The following is a 25605-nucleotide window of genomic DNA, read 5'->3' on the forward strand; positions in this document are numbered from 1 at the left end:
GACACATATAATTAGTTTAATAATTGAATCATGGAAATCCAAAACCCACCAACTCCAGTAAAAGCAAATTTTGCAGGATGGACAAAAAACTATTTTATGGCCATGTTCCCCATTAAATCATCTTGATATTTTTAAAATTGCAGTATTACCTTAATATAAACAAACTATGAATATCAAAATAACAATATTTGGGTAGGTTTTTGTTTTTAAAAAGTTATACAGGCCTGGAATTGGGTGGTTTTTGATTTCCATAGTGCCTTAACAAACTGCAAACATCACAACACCCTTTGTGGCCATCTGCTTCACTGTACATATACATTAATTGTTTATTGTCTGACATTCGATGTACCTGAGGTAGAATTCATCACAAACGTTTGTGAAGGGAACAGGGAGATTTCGCTGGAAGTCAAAATTTATGGTTTCTGTGTCGTTCTCATCTTCCATCGATATGCAGTATTGCTGACAGCTAATGGTAGAATATTTATGGAAAGTGGAAATTCACTAACTCCATGGAATAACTTGGTTTGTGATTTCCACAAAATAATAAACAGCGTATAGCTGACTGGTTACATTCGGATTTAGGCGGTATTTGCTCTACATGGATAGTAGGCTACTCTTGCAATATCTTCCTTCATAACCACGAAAATGACAAAAAGTGGAGTTAGGTGGTTTTTTTATTTCCATGATTCAATTATTAGATACATATACATATTTCTTTTTCTCTTTCCAGGTGCAAGTTGTATGTGACCATACAACAAACATTCGAGACATATTTGTGGGCTATCCATATACTGTTCATGAGAGTAGAGTGTCCAGGAATTCTCCACTGTCCACTAATTTGGAGCAGAAATGTGGACATTATTATTTACTTAGAGATAGTAGGTACCTTCTTAGGTAGAATTTACTTACACCATTTAAAGACAGAGGCCAACTCACGTGTAGGCAATTGAACTACAGTGTGAAACTATCACAAAGTCGCTGCATTATTGAACATTATTTTGGTATACTAAAACAAAATTTCAGCAGCTATACCATATTAAATTGCGAGATATATCATACGTTGCTCATTTGATCAGAGCACCCTGCATGTTGCATAACATATTGTACCAGGAACCATGTATGGCCTGGGACATAATTTTATTTAATGGAAGTCAGCGCAGCGGGATGACCCTAGCATGCAAAGTAGTGCAACAGAACGGCTCGGGCGTGCATACAGCAGGCAAGCTACATCAAATCAAATCAAAATCTCTTTATTTGCAAATGAGGTGTCTACCTCGGTGGCAAATGGTACACTAAAATACATTATTGTCAAGCACTAAATATTAAATTAACAAGAGAAGAAAATTTTTCCTATAATACAATATTATACAATTTACGCTAACAATGTTTTCTATTAACACACAGCTCATCCTTAATAAATTTATATTGTTTACAAAATTCTAATTATAATATCTCCTGTACTACTTACAAATATAGTCAACTGATATACAGTATGTGGAATTGCTTCAAATGATACTATAAAACTGGTATAACATTAATATTTACATTGCATTTATTTATTTACTATATATTTTTTTTTTTTTTTTTTTTTTTACCCGTTCTGGATCCTAAGTAGCATATCCCCCTGTGGGTGGGGGCGGTAGAATAACACCCACGGTATCCTCTGCCTGTCGTAAGAGGCGACTAAAAGGGGCCCCAGGGGCTCTGAACTTTGGAGCGTGGGTTGGCGACCACGGGGCCCTTAGCTGAGTCCTGGCATTGCTTCCACTTACTTGTGCCAGGCTCCTCACTTTCATCTATCCTATCCGACCTCTCTTGGTCAACTCTTGTTCTTTTCCGACCCCGACGCTATTAGGTTTGCGAGGGCTAGGGAGTCTTTCATTTTCATGCCCTTCGTGGCCCTTGTCTTCCTTTGGCCGATATCTTCATTTTTCGAAGTGTCGGACCCCTTCCTTTTTTCACTCTGATTAGTGTTATATAGAGGATGGTTGCCTAGTTGTACTTCCTCTTGAAACAATAATCACCACCACCACCTAAGTAGCATAACGACCTGCTGCGTCTTAACCAGAGCCCCTTTTGCCACCACTTTTCAGAGTTCCTGAAGGGCCTTCACAGCTACCGTAGCGGTCCCAGGGCCCTCGAAGTCCCCACTGTACTTCACCCCTACAGGCAGTCTCCTACTTTGGCTGTCCAAACTCCTTAGAGCAGGGGATGGAATTAATTTATTCACACACATTTTTTTTATTTACAATAACCTGCACCGGTCGAATGCCCTCTAACACTTCATTTATTTTCTCTGTTGCTGTTTATTCTCTTCTTGAATATCTGTACAGATTTTGGAAAAGGATCAAACACTACCGCTGGTAAACTGTTCCACTCCTTCACACCCTTCCCAATGAATGAAAATTTACCCCAATCGCTTCTGCTAAAATTCCTTCTAATTTTATATTTGTGGTCAGTCCTGCCGATATAATTATTTTCCAACTGAAGCCTCTCACGGATATCTCCCCATGCTTCTTCTCCTGTATAGGCTCTATATAATCCTGTAAGTCTAGTTTTCTCCCTTCTCTTACTTAAAGTTTCCCACCCAAGTTCCTTTAACATTTCTGATACACTACTCTTTCTCCTGAAATCCCCTGTTACAAATCTTGCTGCTTTCCTCTGCACACTATCTATTTCTTTTATTAGGTATTCTTGGTGAGGATCCCAAACACTGTTTGCATATTCCAATAATGGACGAACCATACTCAAGTAACTTTTTTCTTTTAATTCTTTGTTGCATCCTTTAAGTAGCCTCATTATGACATGTAATGATCTGTATGCTTTCCCAACAATGTCATCAATATGACCCTTCCAGTGCAAATTACTTTCAAATCTCACACCTAAGTATTTGCACTTGCCTTCTTTTGGGATAACTACCTCATCCAAAGTATATTCAAATTCAGTTTTAAAGCTCCTGTTTGTAAAAGTTGTAACAGTTGATTTGCCTCCATTAACCTTCATATTATTTTCTTCAACCCATTGTTGAATACTTTCAAGGTCCCTTTGTAATTCTGAACAATCCTCAATGTTGTTTATTTCTCTATAAACAACTAGCAAGATACCCGTGCTTCGCTACGGTATTATACTGAAATTTAGAATTGAATGCTTATTGTTTTATATATAATCCGCTGAAATTCGCGATCTGACTCGTTTTCTAATAGATTATGGCAAGTTTCCTCCCATTTTTCAATCTTTCTTTCCAGCAATCGATTTCGTACTTCCCGTGCTAAGTCCAGGTATTCCACCCGGTCAGTTGGGTCTATAATCTTTGCCATCTTTTCCTATAAGCATTTATAATATGGGTCAAATCCTTCAGGAGATCCAGCGTGGTGTCGTCTTGGGTGCCTTGGCGATACTGACCCCGCGGCGGGACTGCATTCTTAGTCATTACCCGTCCAGGAACCGTTTTCAGCGCGGTCCGCACATTTGACGACGGTCCAGAACATGATTATTATTATTATTATTATTATTATTATTATTATTATTATTATTATAGATGTTCTGGACCCCACAGCAAGATGCAAGACCGCTACTTGGCGGTAAATTACATCTGCTGTCGTTGTCATTGTTGAAAATGTGACCAACACCATTGTCGCGCGTAGGCAAGAGTGCTGGATTTCTGGCCATACGAACGACATACTTCCGTGAATTATTGACCTTATTATGGAGGTGAAAAATTGGACGGTCAATCTCATTCCTATCATTTATTTCAAATGTGTTTAAATTTTTATTTATATGCCAGGAGAATCTACTGTAATCTAAGAACGTTCTCCGAAGGAAAAGATGGCTCTTGAAAACGATCCCAGGAAATATTAAAAATGATCGGTTTATGATCAGAATAAGTACATCGAAAATCTACAGCCTGTTTCCAGTCATTCGACAGGGTCAGGAATGGAATGAATAAAGCCCCCATATAGCGGCGACAATAGGAATTGTGCCGGCAGCCGAAACCTGTCGCACTCTGGGGCAATCATTAATGGATGACAAATGAAATGAAATTATATTGGACAGTGTTGTTGGAGTGAATGATGACAGGGAAAACCGGAGTATCCGGAGAAAAACCTATCCCGCCTTTGTTTTGTCCAGCACGAATGTCACATGGAGAGACCGGGATTTGAACCACGGAACCCAGCTGTGAGAGGCCAGCGCGCTGCCGCTGAGCAACGGAGGCTCCTTATAAATACATTATGAACAGTAAAATCAATTGGTCTCACCTCCTTTTACACCCCACCGCCGTTAAGTTTATTTAGCCAACCCCCCCCCCCCCACAAAAGAAAAACAAAAGATGGCGTGTTTCTTTATGTTAAAGGAGATTCCAAACACTAATGTTCAGGTCTATTACCTTCAGTTATGAGATTAAAATAATTCACTTTTTTTCACTTTCACACTCCTCCCCCCCCCCAAAGTAAATTTCCGGCAAAAAGTACTTGTTTCTTTAATAGTAAAGGATCCTCTAAATACCAATTATCACGACTGTAACTTCTTCAGTTTCTGATTTATGTGTCCACATGAAAGGAATTCATCTCCTTTTCACTCCCGCCACCAAGATGATTTGCCCCCCCCAACGCGTTTATCTTTGTTTTTAAAGGAGTTCCAAATACCAATTTTCACGTCAGTAGGCCCTAACAACTTTAGCTTTTAATAGATGTAAGTATTCTCATACAATTAAGTCAATTAATTTTTCAATTCTTTCACCTCCCCCCCCCCCCCGCCCGTTAATTGTATTTTCCGAGAATACGTGTTTCTTTACTTTTAAAGCAGATTCCAAATATCAAATTTCACGTCTGTAACGTCTTCATTTTTGAGATAACAGTAGCCTAATGAAAAGAATTCAACACCATTTTCAGTCGCTTTACCCCCTCCCCCCTCTACCCAAGGCGTATTTCTGAAAACTTTATTTTTAATACAGATAAAAAATACCATTTTTCACTTCTGTAACATGTTCATTTTTTTTTTAAGATATACTGTATAAATTCTCATTTTAAAATTTCACCCCCTTTTTAGTTCCCCTTAAGAGGAGTTTCCAAAATCAAATCACCTATGTTTCTTTACATTTACAGGAGATTCCAAATACCACTTTTTACGTCTGTATCATTCTATGTTTCTCAGATATTCTGTAGATATAGTCTTTCAAAAAATTCACCCCAATATGTCACTCCTGTTTAACCGCCATTAATTGGAATTTCCAAAAAAAAAAATTAAAAAATACGTGTTTCTTTATTCTCAAAGGAGATCCCATGTACAAATTTTCAGTTCTGTAATATCTTCAGTTTCTGAGATATATGTATCATAATTAAAAGCATTCAACCCATTATTCACCCTTTTACACCCCTCCTATTCGGATTTACAGAAAACAAAAAATACGTGTTCCTTTATTTTTAAATGAGATTCTAAATATCAATTTTTACATGTGCAAACTTTTAAAGTTTTGAGATATAGATACACTCATTTTAAAAATTCACCCCCTTTATCCCCCTCCCATTAATTGGATTTTCCAAAAACAAAAAAATACGTTTTCCTTTATTTTTAAAAGAGATCAAAAGTACCAATTTTCAGGTCTGTAATATCTTCAGTTTCTGAGATATAAGTACCGGTATCCCGATTAAAGGCATTCAACCCCCTTTTTCAGCCTTTTAAACCCGTCCTATAGGGATTTTCTGCAAACAAAAAAATACGTGTTTCTTTATTTTTAATGATGATTCTAAATACCAATTTTTACATCTGTAAACTTTCAAAGTTTTGAGATATAGATACACTCATTTTCAAAATTCACCCCTTTTCACCCCCGGATTAATTGGATTTTCCAAAAACAATAAAAATACATGTTTCTTTATTTTTAAAGGAGATCCAAAACACCAATTTTCATGTTTATAATATCTTCAGTTTCTGAGATATAAGTATCCTCATTAAATGCATTCAACCCCTTTTTCAGCCCTCTCCACCCCTCCTATTGGGATTTTCCGAAAACAAAAAAATACGTGTTTGTTTATTCTTAATGGAGATTCTAAATACCAATGTTTACATGTGTAAACTTTCAAAGTTTTGAGATATACATACCCTCATTTTAAAAATTCACCCCCCTTTCCCCCCCCCCCCCCCCCCCATTAATTGGATTCTCCAAAAACAAAAAAATACGTGTTTCTTTATTTTTAAAAGAGATCAAAAGTACCAATTTTCAGGTCTGTAATATCTTCAGTTTCTGAGATGTAAGTACTGGTATCCTGATTAAAGGCATTCAACCCTTTTTTCACCCTTTTTCACCCGTCGTGTTGGGATTTTCTGAAAACAAAAAAATACGTGTTTCCTTATTTTCAAAGAAGACTCTAAATACCAATTTTTACATTTGTAAACTTTTAAAGTTTTGAGATATAGATACACACATTTTAAAATTTCACCCCCCTTTTCACCCCCTTAGCAACGGAATATCCAAATATCCTCTCTTAGCGAGCACCTACATCTCAATATGAATGTATCCCCAAAATTTCATTTCATTATGTCCAGTAGTTTTGGCTCGGCGATGATGAATCAGTCAGTCAGTCAGTCAGGACAAGCTATTTTATATATATAGATTATGTCATCTGCATACAATCTTATTTTTGATGTTATATTGTTCCCTAAATCATTTGCGTATATTAAGAAAAGTAACGGACCGATTATACTACCCTGTGCAATTCCCTTCCAAACTTTCTCTTCCTGCGATACATTATTTCCTACTTTGACTTTCTGAACCCTTGAATTTAGAAATGCTTTTATCCAACGTGTAACCCTTACGTCCAATCCTATTCCCTCCAATTTCTTTAATAATATTCCATGTTCCACTCTATCAAAGGCTTTGGAAAGATCTATGGCTATGCAATCTAACTGACCTCCTGAATCCAACTGATCTGATATGTCCTGCTGAAATCCCACCAGTTGTGCCTCACAAGAAAATTTCTTTCTAAATCCATACTGGCTCCTCATGAACCAATTTTTATCATCACATATCCCTCTGATGTACTTCGATATTAAACTCTCCAGAATTTTACAAACTATACTGGTCAGGGTGATTGGTCTGTAGTTCTCTGGTTTCCTTTTATCACCCTTTCCTTTATAAATTGGTATTATTATAGATTCCTTCCATTCCTTTGGTATTACACTATTATTTATGACATAGTCAAAGAGAAATTTTAAATAAGGCACTATGTACCACCCCATTGTCTTTAATACCTCCCCAGTAATTTGATCACTTCCTGCAGCTTTTCCTTGCTGAAGCAGTTGGATTTCTCTGAAAATATCTTCGTTTGTGAATGAGAAGCTTCTTGTTTCCCTCTGTCTCTCTCCCTCTCTATCTTCTGTTTCGGTTTCCAACTCTTGACAATCATCTACTGAATCTCTAAATTCCCTACTAAATAGGTTTGCTTTCTCAGTATCTGTTAAATAGTGTTCACCCCCTTCTCCCACCATTGTAGGAATTTGGACTCCTTTTCCTTTTTGATTCCTGATATATGAATACAGCTTTTTCCATTTCCCTTTGTGGTCATTACCCTCTTGAAGTATGCCATTCATATAATTCTCTTTTGCTTCCTTTTTCACTCTATTCAGTTCCCTCATTAGCTGTTTTCTAGTTTCTCTACTCTCCCTACCCTCTTTGATTTTCCTGTTTACTATTCTACATTTTCTTTTTAATTTTCTTATTTCCCTTGTATAATAAACAGGGTCTGAGGTCATTTTACCCTTCTTAACAGGTACAAATCTCTTCTCTCCTTCCCAAATAATTCCTTTAAATTTAGCCCAAAGTGTATCCACGTTACTCCCTTCACTTATCCAACAACTGAATTGTGATTTAAGGTAAGTCCCAAATTTATCAACTTTAGTTTTTCTGTACAATTTCTTGTCTTGTGTAACCCTCTTATTAAGCCTTTTTGGTACGAGTCCTACATCCATTATTACAGCCTTATGGTCTCCTATTCCTTCAATTACCTCAGTTTTATCAACAATTTCCCATGGTTTAACCAAGAATACATCTAGTAAGTTATTGAGACGAGTCGGTTCTTGTACTACTTGTGTAAATCCTCCCTCCCAAATTAACTTATTTGCCAGTTTCTGTTCATGGGCTTCACTTGCAGCTCCTTTCCATTCAACTTCAGGCAAATTTAGATCTCCCCCAATTATTACCATATCATTATTATTGTTTTTATGAGTATAATCTATTATTTTTTCAAAGATTTCCATGTCTCTTTCCTCTCTTCCAGGCCTGTATGTTCCTATAATTCCCACCTCCTTCATATTATCACAAACTAATTTTATCCCTAATATTTCATCCCTTTCATCGGTAAACCATTCATGTGAACAGTAAGTTTCCTTCACCAGAATAAACACCCCCCCTCCCTTTTTATCTCCTCGGTCTCTACGATAGACTGTGTACCCTTCTGGAAATACTTCTCTATTACCCACCCCTTCTTTCAACCACGATTCCACTCCTATCACCACATCAGTCTCATAAGATTCCATCAATGTACCGAATTTTAATTGTTTATTTACTACACTTTGACAGTTTACCAAGAGCAGTCTCAGACCCCCTTCCTCCCTAAAACATGACTGTTGCAATTGGGTAACTTGAAATTCCTTACTATCCTGAGTTTCTTTTTCTAGTTGACTGAGCCAGCTTGAAGTACAGCTGGCTCTTTCTACTAGTTTTCCTGGTCAGTATTATAACTCAAGGGAGTTGCCTGTTTTACAGTACATATCTTAAGATTAATAAAATCTAGAACAATATTTGCTATCTTTCGTTTACCTGAATTGTTTAGATGGAGGCCATGTTTTGTATAACAGTATCTCTCAAAACTGCTGCATTCAATAACCTGAGTATTCCGAAAATGTTTACAAATTTTAACAATATCTGTATTGACCTTGTCCACTTCAATATTCACACACGAGTCTCTACTCAAATCATGCCTGTGGGGCACGTTCACTACAAAAACGTTAGTGTGGGTCAGCTTCCCTAGTGTATGTTTAAGTTGTGATCTTACATTCTTGGCGTCGTCGCGAGCTACGTCGTTCGTCCCACCGATGATAAGCACTGCATCGCCGCTCCCGAAGTTTCTAGGTGCTGCTTCTACGTTTTCCACAACACTGCTGATAGAAGCTCCTGGATATATTTCTCCGGTTGCTGCTATATTCTCGTCGTTAATCACTCCCGCAATTCCCCTTCCTTGGCTATCACCAAACACAGCTACCTTCGCTGATTTAGGCCTAACTGGGTCTTGAATCTGAATTCTAGGCCTAAATTTTAAACTCGGCACGGCAACGGATCGCGATGATTTGGTTTCACGCGCGCGATCACTTTCTTCCAGGATTAAATTATTTAGGGCAGAAAACCTATTTCTAATGTTTATTTCCGGAAATTCAGTTGTAGATTTCTTCTTAGCCGGCCATCCACGAACTACTTGACACCACGTGCTCGAGTTTGTTACTTGTACCGGTATATCACTCGAAGAATGGTCAGTCCCAAATTCTAGCGATCGCAGTCTTTCTTTTAATTCTTGATTTTCAACTTTAAGAGTCTCATTGTCCTTTTTTAGAATGTTTATAATTTCTAATGCACTTTTATATTCCTCATCGACTGTTTTCGGTGCTTCGTCAACGCCGTCCCCAACAACAACATTCCGAACACACTGCTCACAAATCCAGTCAACATTTTCATTAGTTTTTACGTCTCTAGGGCAATTTCCGCACTTATAATGCCACCATCGATCACATGAATCACACAACATACCATTTTTCACTAATTTTCGACATTTTCCGCACTTTTCGTCACATTTTACGGTTAATTTACTCGGAGAATAAAACACTACGTCGTCATTACCGGGCGCCATTTTGAAAGAAGGCTGATGCAATTATTACGTGAACACCACCTGATATTGTCGAACATACTAGAATAAATTTTACTAACTTTGGAACCCATTGAGATATCAATTAATGAGATACGCCATCGTATCCCCCATTATTTAAAGACAAACTGCAATTTCATTGATATCGGCTTATGGACTTAAGAGTAATTCAGACGTAAAGAAACTTGATTTTTCCACGAGGGGAGGAAACTAACTTCGACAGATTGGTATAAAGGAATGGGGTTCTGCTAGGTCAAGTCAGTTCAATTCTCAACCCACTGCCATCCTGTAGTCATGCTGTCTCACGTAAACGGGTCTGCGAGGTTCGAACTCAAGACATCACATCGTACGAACTCTATGGTAAAGTTTTAGACAAGACTTATAAAACTATAATTGTGTTGGAACTTAGAAACTTTTTGAGTGATATGATACTAACTTAATAATTTCAAAGTGTTGTCAAAGACTTATGATATTTAATCAGGGCCCTGATAAACATCTAGGTCATCAGATGTTAGGCCCCTTTAAACAACAAGCATGATCATCAGCAAGATATTCAATCATTTTACAGACTCAGGGCTGGTATTATAATAAAGGTTTAAACTGTTGGTTCAGTTTAAACTTCGGTTTATCTGTTAGTTGTGTATTATAAAACTTAATCTTAGTTTAACTAGACATTAATTTTACTGCCTCGTCTCCGAAGACCGTAAAAGTAGTTAGTGGGACGTAAAGCAAATAGCATTATTATTATTATTAATTTTACTGCCACTCATCTACCGTTTAAACTGAAGCTTAAGAATACATAACCTTACAATATGGCTGTGCGAATAGATCTCGAAGATATTTTTGAGGTGTTTCAAGAAATACTAAGCTATGACGAAGAAGTGGTTCAAATTATTGAAGACCATGGGCACTGCGAGTTTTCCAAGCAAGGGACGTCACCTTCATATATGGAATTAAAAATAGTTTTTAAATAGGTTTAGGCTTACAAAACAGACTGTCATAACCCTATTTCAGCAAATTGGTGCTAGAATAAAACATGCAAGGAAAAGGTAAGAATATAAAAATTACTTTTGAACTGTTTGAATGTCAAAAGTGTAAACTTTAGAAAATAAAGTACCGAGCTCGATAGCTGCAGTCGCTTAAGTGCGGCCAGTATCCAGTATTCAGGACATCGTGGGTTCGAACCCCACTGTCGGCAGCCCTGAAGATGGTTTTCCGTGGTTTCCCATTTTCACATCAAGCAAATGCTGGGGCTGTACCTTAATTAAGGCCACGGCCCCTTCCTCCCTCATCGTCGCCATAAGACCTATCCGTGTCAGTGCGACGTAAAACAAATAACAAAAAAACAAAACGAAGTAACTTCCTTCTATTTCAGAAATCATGCTGTAGAACCCCTCAGTCAGCTACTACTAACATTGCGGTCTTATGCCTCCCATAGTATGTTTATTAAAATGGGAGATTTCGGAGGCCACTGTTTCACGAACTACATAATTATTTATGTACTAATTGCACAAGCAATTCTATTTCCTTACAGGTAAAATTAGGACAACGTTTGTTGCTTTTATCTGCCATTTTACCTACAAGGAGTAAACAAAACATTATCGATAGTCATCTTTTCTTGCAAGTCACTGCAAAACATTATCGACAGTCAGCTTTTTTCGGAAGTTATTGCTACCAAGATTGTATATTTCCTTCTTCACCTCAGTTTAACTTAGGCCGGCAGTTATAAGACTCAACATTGGTTTAAACTCAGGTTACAGTTTAACTCAATCTTCAGTTTAAACCCTCATTATAATACCGGCCCTCAGTATTTTCAACTGAAAATCGAACAAATTGAATTGATTTAAACTTGTATTCATATTTAAATTAAACCGACTTCAAACATTTATGAGAAATAAGCGTGTGAATATTAAGACGATTTTCAAATGAAATAATTGAACATTTAGGGCCGGTATTATAATGAAGGTTTAAACTGAAGATTGAGTTAAACTGTAACTTGAATTTAAACCAATGTTGAGTCTTATAATGGCCGGCCTAAGTTAAACAGAGATGAAGAAGGAAATATACGATCTTGGTAGCAGTGACTTATGAGAAAAGAAGACTGTCGATAATGTTTTGCAGTGACTTGCAAGAAAAGATGACTATCGATAATGTTTTGTTTACTTCTTGTAGGTAAAATGGCGGATAAAAACAATAAACATTATAATAAACATACTACCGGTGGCATAAAACTGCAATGCTATTAGTAGCTGACTGAGGGGTTCTACAGCATGATTTCTGAAATAGAAGGAAGTTACATTATTTTCTAAAATTTACACTTTTGATATTCAAACAGTCGAAAAAGTCATTTTTACATTCTTACCTTTTCATTGCATGTTTTATTCTAGCACCAGTTTGCTGAAATAGGGTTATGACAGTCTGTTTTGTAAGCCTAAACCTATTTAAAAACTCTGTTTCATTCCTTATTTGAAAGTGACGTGCCCTTGCTCGAAAAACTCGTGGTGCCCGTGGTCATTCAATGATTTGAACCACTTCTTCATCATCGCTTAGTATTTCTTCAAACACCTCAAAAATATCTTCTAGATCCATTCGTTCTGCCATGTTGTAAGGTTATGTATTTGTAAACTTCAGTTTAAATGGTAGATGAGTGGCAGTAAAATTAATCTCTAGTTAAACTTAAGATTAAATTTTATAATACGCAACTAAGAGATAAACCGAAGTTTAAACTCAACCTAAAGTTTAAACCTCTATTATAATACCAGCCCTTAATCTGTCAAACTAATCTATTTCATGATATTACCTTAAATACGTGTGTAATAACTATTGGTTGAAGTTATAATAAGGCTAAACCTTCATCAAACGTGAACAGTATTTGACATTGTATGACATTGCCATCATAGGAACTTGTAAATATCCGCAAATTAAGTATTTTGTTATGGTGAATAAGACTTTGATTTTTGTGTTTAAATATGTTATTACTGTGCTTCAACATGAACAATGAATCCAATCTAATGAGCAATAACAATTTTCTACCAGTGATTAAACATTAAAGGAAATGCACCTAGTAATATACAGTGCCAATTTTCCAGTTTACAAGCATAAGACACTTACAAGTTAATCTGGTCAGTTGAACTTTCTCGTGTTTATATAGTTTATAAGTGACACGTTGAAACCCTGACCGAGTGCCTATTTTGTCTTATCAACCTGCTATCATTTCGACTACGTGGGAGTTGGAACGTAGTGACTCCATGGAATTTAAACGTGGTTGCTACGCGGGAAATGGAACGTGGTTCGACGCTGGATTTGGAACGTGGTTACTATGCGGGAATCAAACGTGGTACCATTCAAGGAAAAGTCGGTAGTAGATTGGATAGCCTACAGAGAATGGCATGCATAGCCATAACTGGGGCTATGAGAACTATGCCGACAGAAGCCTTGAATTCTTTACTAGACCTCCCATCACTATGCAGTTTCATAAAAGGACAGGCTAGAATGAGTTCATATAGACTGGCACAATCAGAGTGCTGGAATGCACAAAGACCCAATCTAGGACACTGTAAAATTAACAGAGTAATAACAGAGGAAGTTCTACATATGCCTTCTGATTATCTGATACCAAAGTACAGCTTTGAAAAACCATTTGAGACCCAGATAATAAAAAAAGAAGACTGGGATAGCAACAAATGGAATACTGAAAAAGAAGATATAGTGTGGTGGACTGATGGCTCAAAGACTGTGGATGGCACAGGAGGAAGGATCAACGGGGGAAGACTTGAGAGATCAATCCAGATGAGCCTGGGCAGACACACTACAGTCTTTCAAGCTGAAATGATAGCTGTCACAACATGTCTTCAAGAAAATTTGAAAATGAAGTATAGGAATAAGAACTTTTTTTTAAATTTTTTTAATTTACAGACAGCCAAGCGTCCTTTAAGGCACCAGAGGCAGTCCGGTAATATCCAGAATTGTCTGGTATTGCCACTCACTTCTCCTGAAGCTCTCAAAGTACAACATTGTCAAAATAATATGGGTACCAGGGCATGCAGGTATAGAAGGAAATGAAAAGGTAGATAAACTGGCCAGGAAAGGGGCAGAAACACATTTTGTAGGCCCAGAACTGGTATGCGGGATTTCCTATGGACAAGCCCGACACTACATACGAAAATGGGTACAAAAGAAACAAATGGAAAACTGGAAAAATACTCCAGGACGCAGGCTTGCAAAGGAACTGATAAAAGGACCAAACAAGAAGCATTCTAAAGAACTGTTGAAACTCAGCAGAGAAAATATAAGATGGGTAGTAGGACTGTTGACAGGACACTGCCATCTGAAAAAACACCTACATGAATTGGAGTAATAAGAGACAACATATGTAGGAAATGCAATGAAGAAGAGGAATCAGCTGAACACATACTTTTCGAATGTGAGGTGCTGGGTAGAATCAGACTCCCACTCTAAGACTACCAGGTGAAGAGAGAGAAAAAATCCAAGAAGACCCAATAAGAACAACCTGCAACTTTGTGAAGGGAGCAGGTATATCTAGGTGGGAATGAAGGAAAATAATAGTAGCAAAAGATCTTAGAGGTCGACGCTAATTAGGAACTAATATTTGAAGGCCCCATGAAGAAAAGAAGAAGAAGAACATGGTGATGGCATCACAACACCCTGCCAAGGACTTCATATGCTGTTCGTTGAACGCATTCCTCTACATTTCCAGTCCTGATATCCAGATAATTCAGGTGATATGAGTGCCTCTCTAAACAACCTTGAGATTTAAACAGACTAACTTTATTACAAGTTGAACTTTAGAATCACTGATTTCATTCATAATTCAACAAACTATTTTGTTCATTGGAATTCACATTTACATTTTATAAGTGTTGAATGACAATTCTAAAATAGACTATATCACAGAACTTGAGAAGAAGATAAAATTTACGATATTTTGAAGTGTTAAAATATTAAAAAGACTAGGGAAATTAATTTTTCAAGTGAAAATATGTTATTTTGAATTTCATTTTTTGTCATTTAAACAAATACTTGAAGAACTTTATGAACTTTATCAGGAAAGAAATTGATTTTCAACAAAAGATAATTGTTTCATGTTACAAGATGGACAATGATAAGAAATGATTTTATTTCAATTAGCCAGGCGACGTTAACTTGTTCAGAAAGTATTTTAATTTGATTTAATGCTACAAGTCAGAAATAATAGGGAACTTATTAATCTAATTCTCAAGCTGAATAAATTAAGTTTTAAAATCTATCCATTATTTTGCTCTGCATCTACCTCTCTCTGTACTGGATCTGTAAGGACCATACACCCCTTTGCAAGATTCTCATGCCCATATCCATAATTTTTCCTGGTACAATATCTATCAGTGATGAGTTTGTTTTCAGTGAGCCCGTTAATTTGATGGCTGACGTGATACCTCCACAGGATAACATGGTTTTCTGGAAGAAGTAGACAGGGATACAAGGAGAGTTTGAGAAAGTATTCCTGCTGCAATTGTTCTTATACATACATCATCATTATAGACTGTTATGCCTTTCAGCGTTCAGTCTGCAAACCTCTGAGAATTTACTAAACGTCGCCACAATCCTCGATTTGCAACTAGTGTTGTGGCCTCATTTAGTTCTATACCTCTTATCTTTAAATCGTTAGAAACCGAGTCTAATTATCGTCGTCTTGGTCTCCCTCTACTTCTCTTACCCTCCATAACAGAGTCCATTATTCTCCTAAGTAACCTATCCTCCTCCATTCGCCTCACATGACCCCACCACCGTAGCCGGTTTATGCGTACAGCTTCATCCATCGAGTTCATTCCTAAATTAGCCTTTATCTCCTTATTCCAAGTACCCTCCTGCCATTGTTCCCACCTGTTTGTACCAGCAATCATTCTCGCTACTTTCATATCTGTTACTTCTAACTTATGAATAAGATATCCTGAGTCCACCCAGCTTTCGCTCCCGTAAAGCAAAGTTGGTCTGAAAACAGACCGATGTAAAGATAGTTTCGTCTGGGAGCTGACTTCCTTCTTACAGAATACTGTTGATCGCAACTGCGAGCTCACTGCATTAGCTTTACTACACCTTGATTCAATCTCACTTAATATATTACCATCCTGGGAGAACACACAACCTAAATACTTGAAATTATCGACCTGTTCTAGCTTTGTATCACCAATCTGACATTCAGTTCTGTTGAATTTCTTACCTACTGACATCAATTTAGTCTTCGAGAGGCTAATTTTCATACCATACTCATTGCACCTATTTTCAAGTTCCAAGATATTAGACTGCAGGCTTTCGGCACAGTCTGCCATTAAGACCAAGTCGTCAGCATAGGCTAAACTGCTTACTACATTTCCACCTAACTAAATCCCTCCCTGCCATTTTATACCTTTCAGCAGATGATCCATGTAAACTACGAACAGCAAAGGTGAAAGATTACAGCCTTGTCTAACTCCTGTAAGTACCCTGAACCAAGAACTCATTCTACCATCAATTCTCACTGAAGCCCAATTGTCAACATAAATGCCTTTGATTGATTTTAATAATCTACCTTTAATTCCATAGTCCCCCAGTATGGCGAACATCTCTTCCCTCGGTACCCTGTCATATGCTTTCTCTAGATGTACGAAACATAAACACAACTTCCTATTCCTCTCGTAGCATTTTTCAATTACCTGGCGCATACTGAAAATTGATTCTGACAGCCTCTCTGTGGTCTGAAACCACACTGGTTTTCATCCAACTTCCTCTCAACGACTGATCGCACCCTCCCTTCCAAGATGCCAGTGAATACTTTGCCTGGTATACTAATCAATGAGATACCTCGATAGTTGTTGCAATCCTTCCTGTTTCCTTGCTTATAGATAGGTGCAATTACTACTTTTGTCCAATCTGAAGGTACCTTACCAACACTCCACGCTAATTTTACTACTCTATGAAGCCATTTCATCCCTGCCTTCCCACTATACTTCACCATTTCAGGTCTAATTTCATCTATTCCTGCTGCCTTATGACAATGGAGTTTATTTACTATCCTTTCCACTTCCTCAAGCATAATTTCACCAACATCATTTTCCTCCTCCCCATGAGCTTGGCTGTTTGCAACACCACCAGGATGATTTCCTTTTACATTGAGAAGATGTTCAAAATATTCCCTTCACCTCTCCAGTGATTCCCTGGGATCTATTATGAGTTCACCTGAATTACTCAAAACACTGTTCATTTCCTTTTTCCCTCCCTTCCTAAGATTCTTTATTACTGTCCAGAAAGGTTTCCCTGCTGCTTGACCTAGCCTTTCCAGGTTATTAACAAAATCTTCCCATGACTTCTTTTTGGATTCAACAACTATTTGTTTCGCTCTGTTTCTTTCATCTACGTACAAATCCCTGTCTGCCTCGGCCCTTGTTTGGAGCCATTTCTGATAAACGTTCTTTTTACGTTTACAGGCTGCTCTCACTTCATCATTCCACCAAGATGTTTGCCTTTTCCCATCTTTACACACAGTTGTTCCTAGGCATTCCCTTGCTGTTTCTACTACAGCATCCCTGTATGCCACCCATTCACTTTCTATATCCTGAACCTGCTTACTGTCAACTGTTCGAAACTTCTCACTAATCATATCCATGTACTTCTGTCTAATTCCCTCGTCCTGGAGATTTTCTACTCTTATTCGTTTGCAGACAGATTTCACTTTCTCTACCCTAGGCCTAGAGATACTTAGTTCACTACAGATCAGATAGTGGTCTGTATCATCGAAAAATCCGCGAAAAACTCTTACATTCCTAACAGATTTCCTGAATCCAAAGTCCGTTAAGATATAGTCTATTATGGATCTGGTGCCCCGAGCCTCCCATGTGTTCACAATTAAGTATTTATTTATTTTCCACCTAGTCGATACAATGATTGCTTAAGGCAATTTTTAATGGTCAAAAGTGGTACATGTTTCGTATATTATCAACATCTTCAGCCACATAACACTGTTTAGATGAAAAATATATAAAATTGACAAAGTAATGCTTTAGAGGAAGTGTCCTTAAAATTAACATAAGATTGACAAGATTATGCTTGAAGAATGTATTCGTAACAGCTAAACCCATACTAGCACAGAAGTCCAGCAAACGCTTCCCATTCCCATTAGCTTCCATATCTTCCCCACATTTACCAGTCACCCTTTCGTATCCTTCAGTTCTATTCCCAACTCTCGCATTGAAATCGCCCATTAGCACTATTCTATCCTTGCTGTTCACCCTGACCACGATGTCACTCAATGCTTCATAAAACTTGTCAACTGCATCCTCATCTGCATCCTCACATGGTGAATACACGGACACAATTCTTGTCCTGATTCCTCCCACTGACAAATCTACCCACATCATTCGCTCATTTACGTGCCTAACAGAAACTATGTTGCGTGCAATGGTATTCCTGATAAAGAGCCCTACCCCAGACTCTGCCCTTCCCTTTCTAACACCCGTCAAGTACGCTTTATAATCTCCTATCTCTTCCTCATTATCTCCCCTTACCCGAATATCACTTACTCCTAGCACATCCAGATGCATCCTCTTTGCTGACTCAGCCAGTTCTACCTTCTTTCTTCCATAAGCCCCATTAATATTGATAGCTCCCCATCGAATTCCATTTCGTTCGCCAAGTTGTTTCCAAGGAGTCCCTCGCCTGTCAAATGGGAGTGGGGCTCCATTACTCCCATAGGTCCGAGGCTTGCTTAAAGTGTTCTGAGCTCGGTTAATTCATGAAGCAGGATGCTGCCCTACTTGCACATAGTCCAAGTGAGGATCTCTCCTCTAACGGGTTATGGACCACCGGTGAATTGTATAGTCCTAGCCGCCTGAGCACAAGGAGGGCCACGACTCAGAATATGTCCGAGATGCCCACTCCCATTCCATAGCAACTGGTATCCCGACTCTCAGGACCACTTACTAGGCCACTCAGCCGTTGCCCATGGTTCACGAACTAGGACGTGACTACAGTCCAAAAATAAAAATAGTACATTTCAATAATAGGCCTATGTTTATGGTATTAACATAGTGTTGAAAGTAAATCAAGTGAGAATTATTATGAAGAGATCTGTGGTTTATAAATACAGTTAAATAAACACAAGCGAAGGGTATGTATAGGTACTCTAAGGCAGAAACAGGTTCCAAGAAGGACATTCCAGGAATAATTAATGAACAAGGAGAGTGTGTATGTGAGGATCTTCAAAAGGCAGAAGTATTCAGTCAGCAATATGTAAAGATTGTTGGTTACAAGGAAAATGTCCAGATAGAGGAGGTGACTAATGCTAAAGAAGTATTCAAATTTACATATGATATCAATGATATTTACAATAAGATACAAAAGTTGAAAACTAGAAAAGCAGCTGGAATTGATAAGATTTCTGGGGATGTACTAAACACAATGGATTGGGATATAGTACCATATCTGAAGTACTTATTTGATTATTGTTTGGTCGAAGGAGCTATACCAGATGAATGGAGAGTTGCTATAGTAGACCCTGTGCATAAAGGAAGGGGTGATAAACATAAAGCTGAAAATTACAGGCCAGTAAGTTTGACATGTGTTGTATGTAAGCTTTGGGAAGGCATTCTTTCTGATTATATTAGACATGTTTGCAAAATTAATCACTGGTTTGATAGAAGGCAATTCGGTTTTAGGAAAGTTTATTTCACTGAAGCTCAATTTCTAGGATTCCAGCAAGATATAGCAGATATTTTGGATTCTGGAGGTCAAATGGACTGTATCGCGATTGACCTGTCTAAAGCATTTGATAGGGTGGATCATGGGAGACTACTGGCAAAAATTAGTGAAATTGGACTAGAAAAAGAGTGACTGAATGGGTTGCTATATTTCTAGAAAATAGATCTCAGAGAATTAGAGTAGGTGAAGCTTTATCTGACCCTGTAATAATTAAGAGGGGAATTCCTCAAGGCAGTATTATCGGACCTTTATGTTTTCTTATATACATAAATGATATGAGTAAAGGAGTGGAATCGGAGGTAAGGCTTTTTGCGGATGATGTTATTCTCTATAGAGTGATAAATAAGTTACAAGATTGTGAGCAACTGCAACGTGACCTCGAAAATGTTGTGAGATGGACAGCAGGCAATGGTATGTTGATAAGCGGGGTTAAAAGTCAGATTGTGAGTTTCACAAATAGGAAAAGTCCTCTCAGTTTTAATTACTGCGTTGATGGGGTGAAAGTTCCTTTTGGGGATCATTGTAAATATCTAGGTGTTAATATAAGGAAAGATCTTCATTGGGGTAATCACATAAATGGGATTGTAAATAAAGGGTACAGATCTCTGCACATGGTTATGAGGGTGTTTAGGGGTTGTAGTAAGGATGTAAAGGAGAGGGCATATAAGTCTCTGGTAAGACCCCAACTAGAGTATGGTTCCAGTGTATGGGACCCTCACCAGGATTACTTGATTCAAGAACTGGAAAAAAATCCAAAGAAAAGCAGCTCGATTTGTTCTGGGTGATTTCTCTTTTCTCTTTTTTTTTTTTTTTGCAATTGGCTTGATTTCCGACAAAAGAGTAGCGTTACAAAAATGTTGCAAAGTTTGGGCTGGGATGAACTGGGAGAAAGGAGACGAGCTGCTCGACTGAATGATATGTATATAATTTGCATACAAATTTGTATTTTTTATTTTTTCTATTCCACCTTTTCAATACAATTGATTTTGTGTTGTTAGAAATTCATATTGCTACAACACTACATTAAAAGGGACATGTTTCGCTTGGTTTCAAGCATCCCCAGCCTTTGTAATTTATCTCAAGATTAAGACCCACCATTGTTAATTTGCTTATAACTAATTTGTACTTAATTATGATTCTAAAAACTAAGTGGTAAAATACGTAATCATAGGCATTTGTAAACACAATGGACCGTTTAACAATTTAAATTATAGCAAATTTCAATACGGGTCTAAACATGAAATTAGTTACGTGTAATGAATGGTATGTTCCGAGCTGTCACTGGAGAGATGGCGTGGAATGACATTAGTGGACAAATAAGTTTGAGTGGCATCTTTAAAACTATGAAAGATCACAATATGAAGATAAAGGTGGAATACAAGAGGATAAATTGGGGAAAATATTCATTTATAGGAAGGGGAGTTAGGGATTGGAATAACTTACCAAGGGAGATGTTCAATAAATTTCCATTGTCATTGAAATCATTTACGAAAAGGCTAGGAAAACAACAAATAGGGAATCCTGCACCTGAGCGACTGCCTTAAATGCAGATCAGTATAAATTGATAAATTGATTGATTGACAGTATGATGAAAAGTATAATCGTAATCGATGAGTGCCAACTTCCAAGTATTCAAGTGACTGACTGGTCTCAGAACTGTTCCAACATTATGACATACAGATCAGTTGCAAACTAGTCCTTGGTTAAAGCATGCTGCGCTTACAGTGATCCATGGATTGGTAAATGAGTAGTATGCAAACTGCATGTTAGAACAAACCTATTAAAGTCCTGACCTGGCTGAAACTGGAAATGGGAAAGTGATGATGATGATGATGACGACGACGACAACATAAAAACAAGAATACAATAAGAGTCAGAGAGGTTTGGCTAAGCACAATATCTAGATGTTTGAGGAATTCTTCAGATTTTGAAATAGCAAGATGTAGTTCTGCAAATTGTCCTAAAATGGGTTTTGACAGGACACTCAAGGATGTTCTGAGTGGTCTGTTGAGCTGCTCCACAATCACATGATGGCAGCATGTAATTATGTGCGTTTATCATCAATTCTAGCTCCTTGTTCTTTCTTAAATTTTTCTCTGCTCTTTCAGACTCTGACCTTATGATCATTAATAACCTCTTCTTTTTCCTGTACATAATAATCTAGTGCTGTGCCTCCATACCGTATATTCCTGCCACCTATGTGCCTTGCCTTCTTTTCCTAGAAGGGGTTTCTCATCTGAGCTTCAAATATTCATGTTAGTACTTCTCCTATTTCTTTGTATGTAAACCATGCAATCTTTAATATTTTAATGCTTAAGTCTTAGCCATTCCCCTTTTGCTCTCTTCGTACACTTCATGTTACCTCACTCTTTTCTTGTCCCATTCATATACCTCTGTCATTCAAGTCAGATCTAGTAACAAAAGAGTAATTCATTGATTAGTATTAGATATTTCCTTTTCTATTTTTTCATCTCTAGCCTTACTTATCCTGTCCATTTGTAGTGACTGATTATATCACTCTCTTTCATTTTTCTTGGTATACCACATTTCTTGATGAAACTTTCCCTTACTTTGGTTTCCTTCATTGTAGTTACGTGCCATCTCTTTAATTTCATTTCTTTCTTCAGTTTCTTCCATTACAGTCAACATTTTGTGGTACCAGTAGTCATCAGATTCTGTCTACTCTTGAATTATTTTTTTAAAATCCAAGACTGGTTTCTGAATGTCTGTCAAATTATGAGGTATGATACAGACTGTATCATAATTAATAGTACAAATTGAAAGAGCTGTAAGTACACAATACTAGAAGCAAAAAAGTCTTAGTAAACATGGGTCCGCAAATGAGCCGTTTGCGAGATAATTTAGAATTTGTGGTTACCAGTCACCACTGACTTGATTGTGTGTAAACCCTAACCTAGTTAGGAAGAGTACCAATACAACATTAAGAAAAGTTATTAGATATTTTGGTAGAAGTGCAGTTGTTTCAATGACCAAGAAAACAGTCTTACATAGTATGTTACAGTTACAATGACTGTACTGTGTATTTACTCGTAATTAAAAGAAGTGTTCAAAGTGTCATCCTTGTACCCGAATGCAGGCCTGTACTCATTGCCGCGTTAAGTTTCAAATTCTTTCAAACACACCTGGATCATTTTGAAATTCTTGACAAGCATGCATGTGTCACCACATCAATGACATTTCTCGTTGAATGTGTGGTTAGGGGAACTGGGTATCGTCCTATTGGGCCGTACATTTTACCAAACACACTCAATGGACGGAATTACCTTCAGTTTCTGCGGCATCATCTTCCAGGATTGCCTGCATCCAGGTACAAGGATGACACTTTTAACACTTTCATTTACTACGAGTAAGTACACTGTACAGTCATTGTAACATGTAATTGTAACACACTAAGTAAGACTGTTTTCTTGTTCATTAAAAACAACTGCACTTCCACCAAAATATTTAAATAACTTTTCTTAATGTTGTATTGGTACCTTTTCCTGACTAGGGTAATGTTTACACACAATGAAGTCAGTGTTGGCTGGTAACCACAAATTCTAAATTATCTCACAAACGGCTCGTTTGAGACCCATGTTTACTTTTTTTTTTTTTTTGCTTCTAATATCGTGTACTTACAGCTATTTCAGTTTGTGCTATTAATTATTATACACCCTGTATATTCTGATAGCTCCAAGTCTTATATGTATATTTATATACAGCAATCTTTTATGGCCTTTAAACCTATTAAACTTAGAATAATTAAACTTAATTAAGATGTGTTAACTGTCCCTGCAATTGCTATAGATTTTCACTGCAAAACTTTGTTCTCAGGCCAGCAAGAAGAAGGTGTACATGCTGTATAACTTGGAAGCTCATCCCTCAGTGACTGGTGGTGCCTGGTACTGTGATCATGATTTTGAAGTTGAGTTTGTTGATGTCTTGAATCAACAGTGCTTTAGATATCTTGAACAGAAATCAGAATCGGCGAAAGATTGTAAAGGAGGACCCATGGCTTCACGTACTATGTCATTTGCTTCGTGCAATGATGTTTGGAAGTTCATCAGTGATCTTGGAATTAGTAAAGTATGTATTTCTAGCCTACATTCCTCATAGATTGCCATAACTTGCTGATATTTAGTGGATGAAATTCCTTGCCTTGTGGTTTTCAAAATTCTAAGTCGGGCTGCAACAAGATTAGACTGTGAAAGGATCTTCTATAGCCTTGATGTTTTCTAGTCATGCGTAGATGAAGATGTTGTTGTTGTTGTTGTTGTTATTATTATTATTATTATTATTATTATTATTATTGTTATTATTATTGTTATTATTGTTATTATTATTATTATTATTATTATTATTATTATTATTATTATTATTATTATTATTATTATTATTATTATTATTATTATTATTATTATTATAATACAGGCATACAAAAATCAGTATCTTGGATGGGGCAAATTCCTCAAGTATTGGAGGTATGATTGTCCAATAGTATAATTACTTTGGCTGGGGCATGTGGTCCGCATGCCTAACGACCACCTTCCCGAACAAATGTTGTATTCTGTTGCTATCACTGGGTTAACATGCTATCAGAGCTCCAAGGAAAGACTTTAAAGATGTGCTTAAAGTTGCAACATCAATATTAATAACTGGGAGACATCAGCCCTAGACTGTACATCTTGGAGGGCATTGGTATGTGATGGTACACTCCCATTTGGAAAAAATATGGCATCAGGCTGAGATTGATGGGAGGCAATGAAGGAAAGAAAAGGAAGTTCTCAGAAGAAATGAAAGGTTTAATCATTACAAATTTCATTATGATCCATATTGACAGTTACCGGCTACAAAATACTCTGTTAATTAAGGTCAACCTAATCAATACAAAATTTAGAAACTACCTGGAAAAAAAAAGAAAACATTTGATAACAGAGTTATACCTGAAAAATTCAGGTAATTAACAAAGTATTTTGTAAATGGAAAGTTTCTCATTCAACATCCCAATTGTACCTGTACTCATAGTGACAAATTGTATGCTTCCTGGATTGGGCTATGCGGCCATCTGAAGATTAACAGATGAAGTTGAAAAATCAACCTACTCGTGTTTGAGTGTTTGCTGTTATTCTTTTACTTGTCACCGCTGCTGCTGTTGCTGCTGATGCTGTGTACCTATGAAACAGTAACTTTCAAACTAACTCAATCCTTGCTTTTGGCTTAGAAAGCTGGGGAAAATTAGGGAAATTACAGCTGCTAAGTTCATCTAGAACCACAGGCTAAGGCATACCATTATACCCAGTCAGGATTATGCCTCTGCTTTGCATAGAAGTCTGTCACAATAAAGGTAACCAACTCAATAATGTTCACACATGCAGCTTAGTGAAAATGAAAACCAACTGTTAATGATAAAATGAAGATCAAATAATGACTAATTTAAACAGTCAGTTTGCTTTTATTATCAAAGTCGTAAAGGAAGTAAGAATGGGATTTTTTGATGGAATCAGTATTACAAAACTAAGTCCAATTAATATTAGATGGCGTGAGTTTATTGACAGAGGCAGCTCAGGAAGTTCACTGACATTATGATACAAATTTTAAGTTAATGATTATCAATGAAACAGATCTCAAACAACTTCACAGTGAGTAGAAAATTTGTATCATTGCAGATCTTTTATCAGAACTAAAGAAGGAAAGTTTGACAATTTGGGGCAGCATGCGATTGAATACATACAAGAGAGGCATATAGATATAGTATGAGACCAGTGATCTCGATGTTTGACTTGTTAAAACAGCCATTATTAATGTCAACATGGATATGAATGAAAGCGTTTGTGATAAAGCAAGAAATCCCGTGAAATGACAAATAAGTGAGTACAGCCTGTTACATAAGAATGATGAGGGGAAACAAGACGTGCATTACATCACAGAACTACATAGGCCCAGGGACCTCGTGCTGCATGTATTG

General features: G+C 37.2%; 1 protein-coding gene across 2 annotated transcripts in view; it reads left to right on the forward strand.

Moving 5' to 3' along the window:
• LOC136876523 (DNA-directed RNA polymerase III subunit RPC6) overlaps positions 1-25605 on the forward strand; it is a 72460-nt gene that overhangs the window by 23467 nt on the left and 23388 nt on the right. For both annotated transcript variants that reach the window (XM_067150541.2, XM_068228128.1), the window contains exon 4: positions 23475-23726. In XM_067150541.2, the coding sequence (XP_067006642.1) occupies positions 23475-23726 (252 nt within the window). The remainder of the gene's footprint in view (positions 1-23474; positions 23727-25605) is intronic.

Source organism: Anabrus simplex, chromosome 6 (assembly GCF_040414725.1).
Source record: "Anabrus simplex isolate iqAnaSimp1 chromosome 6, ASM4041472v1, whole genome shotgun sequence".
Taxonomy (NCBI): Eukaryota; Metazoa; Arthropoda; class Insecta; order Orthoptera; family Tettigoniidae; genus Anabrus; species Anabrus simplex.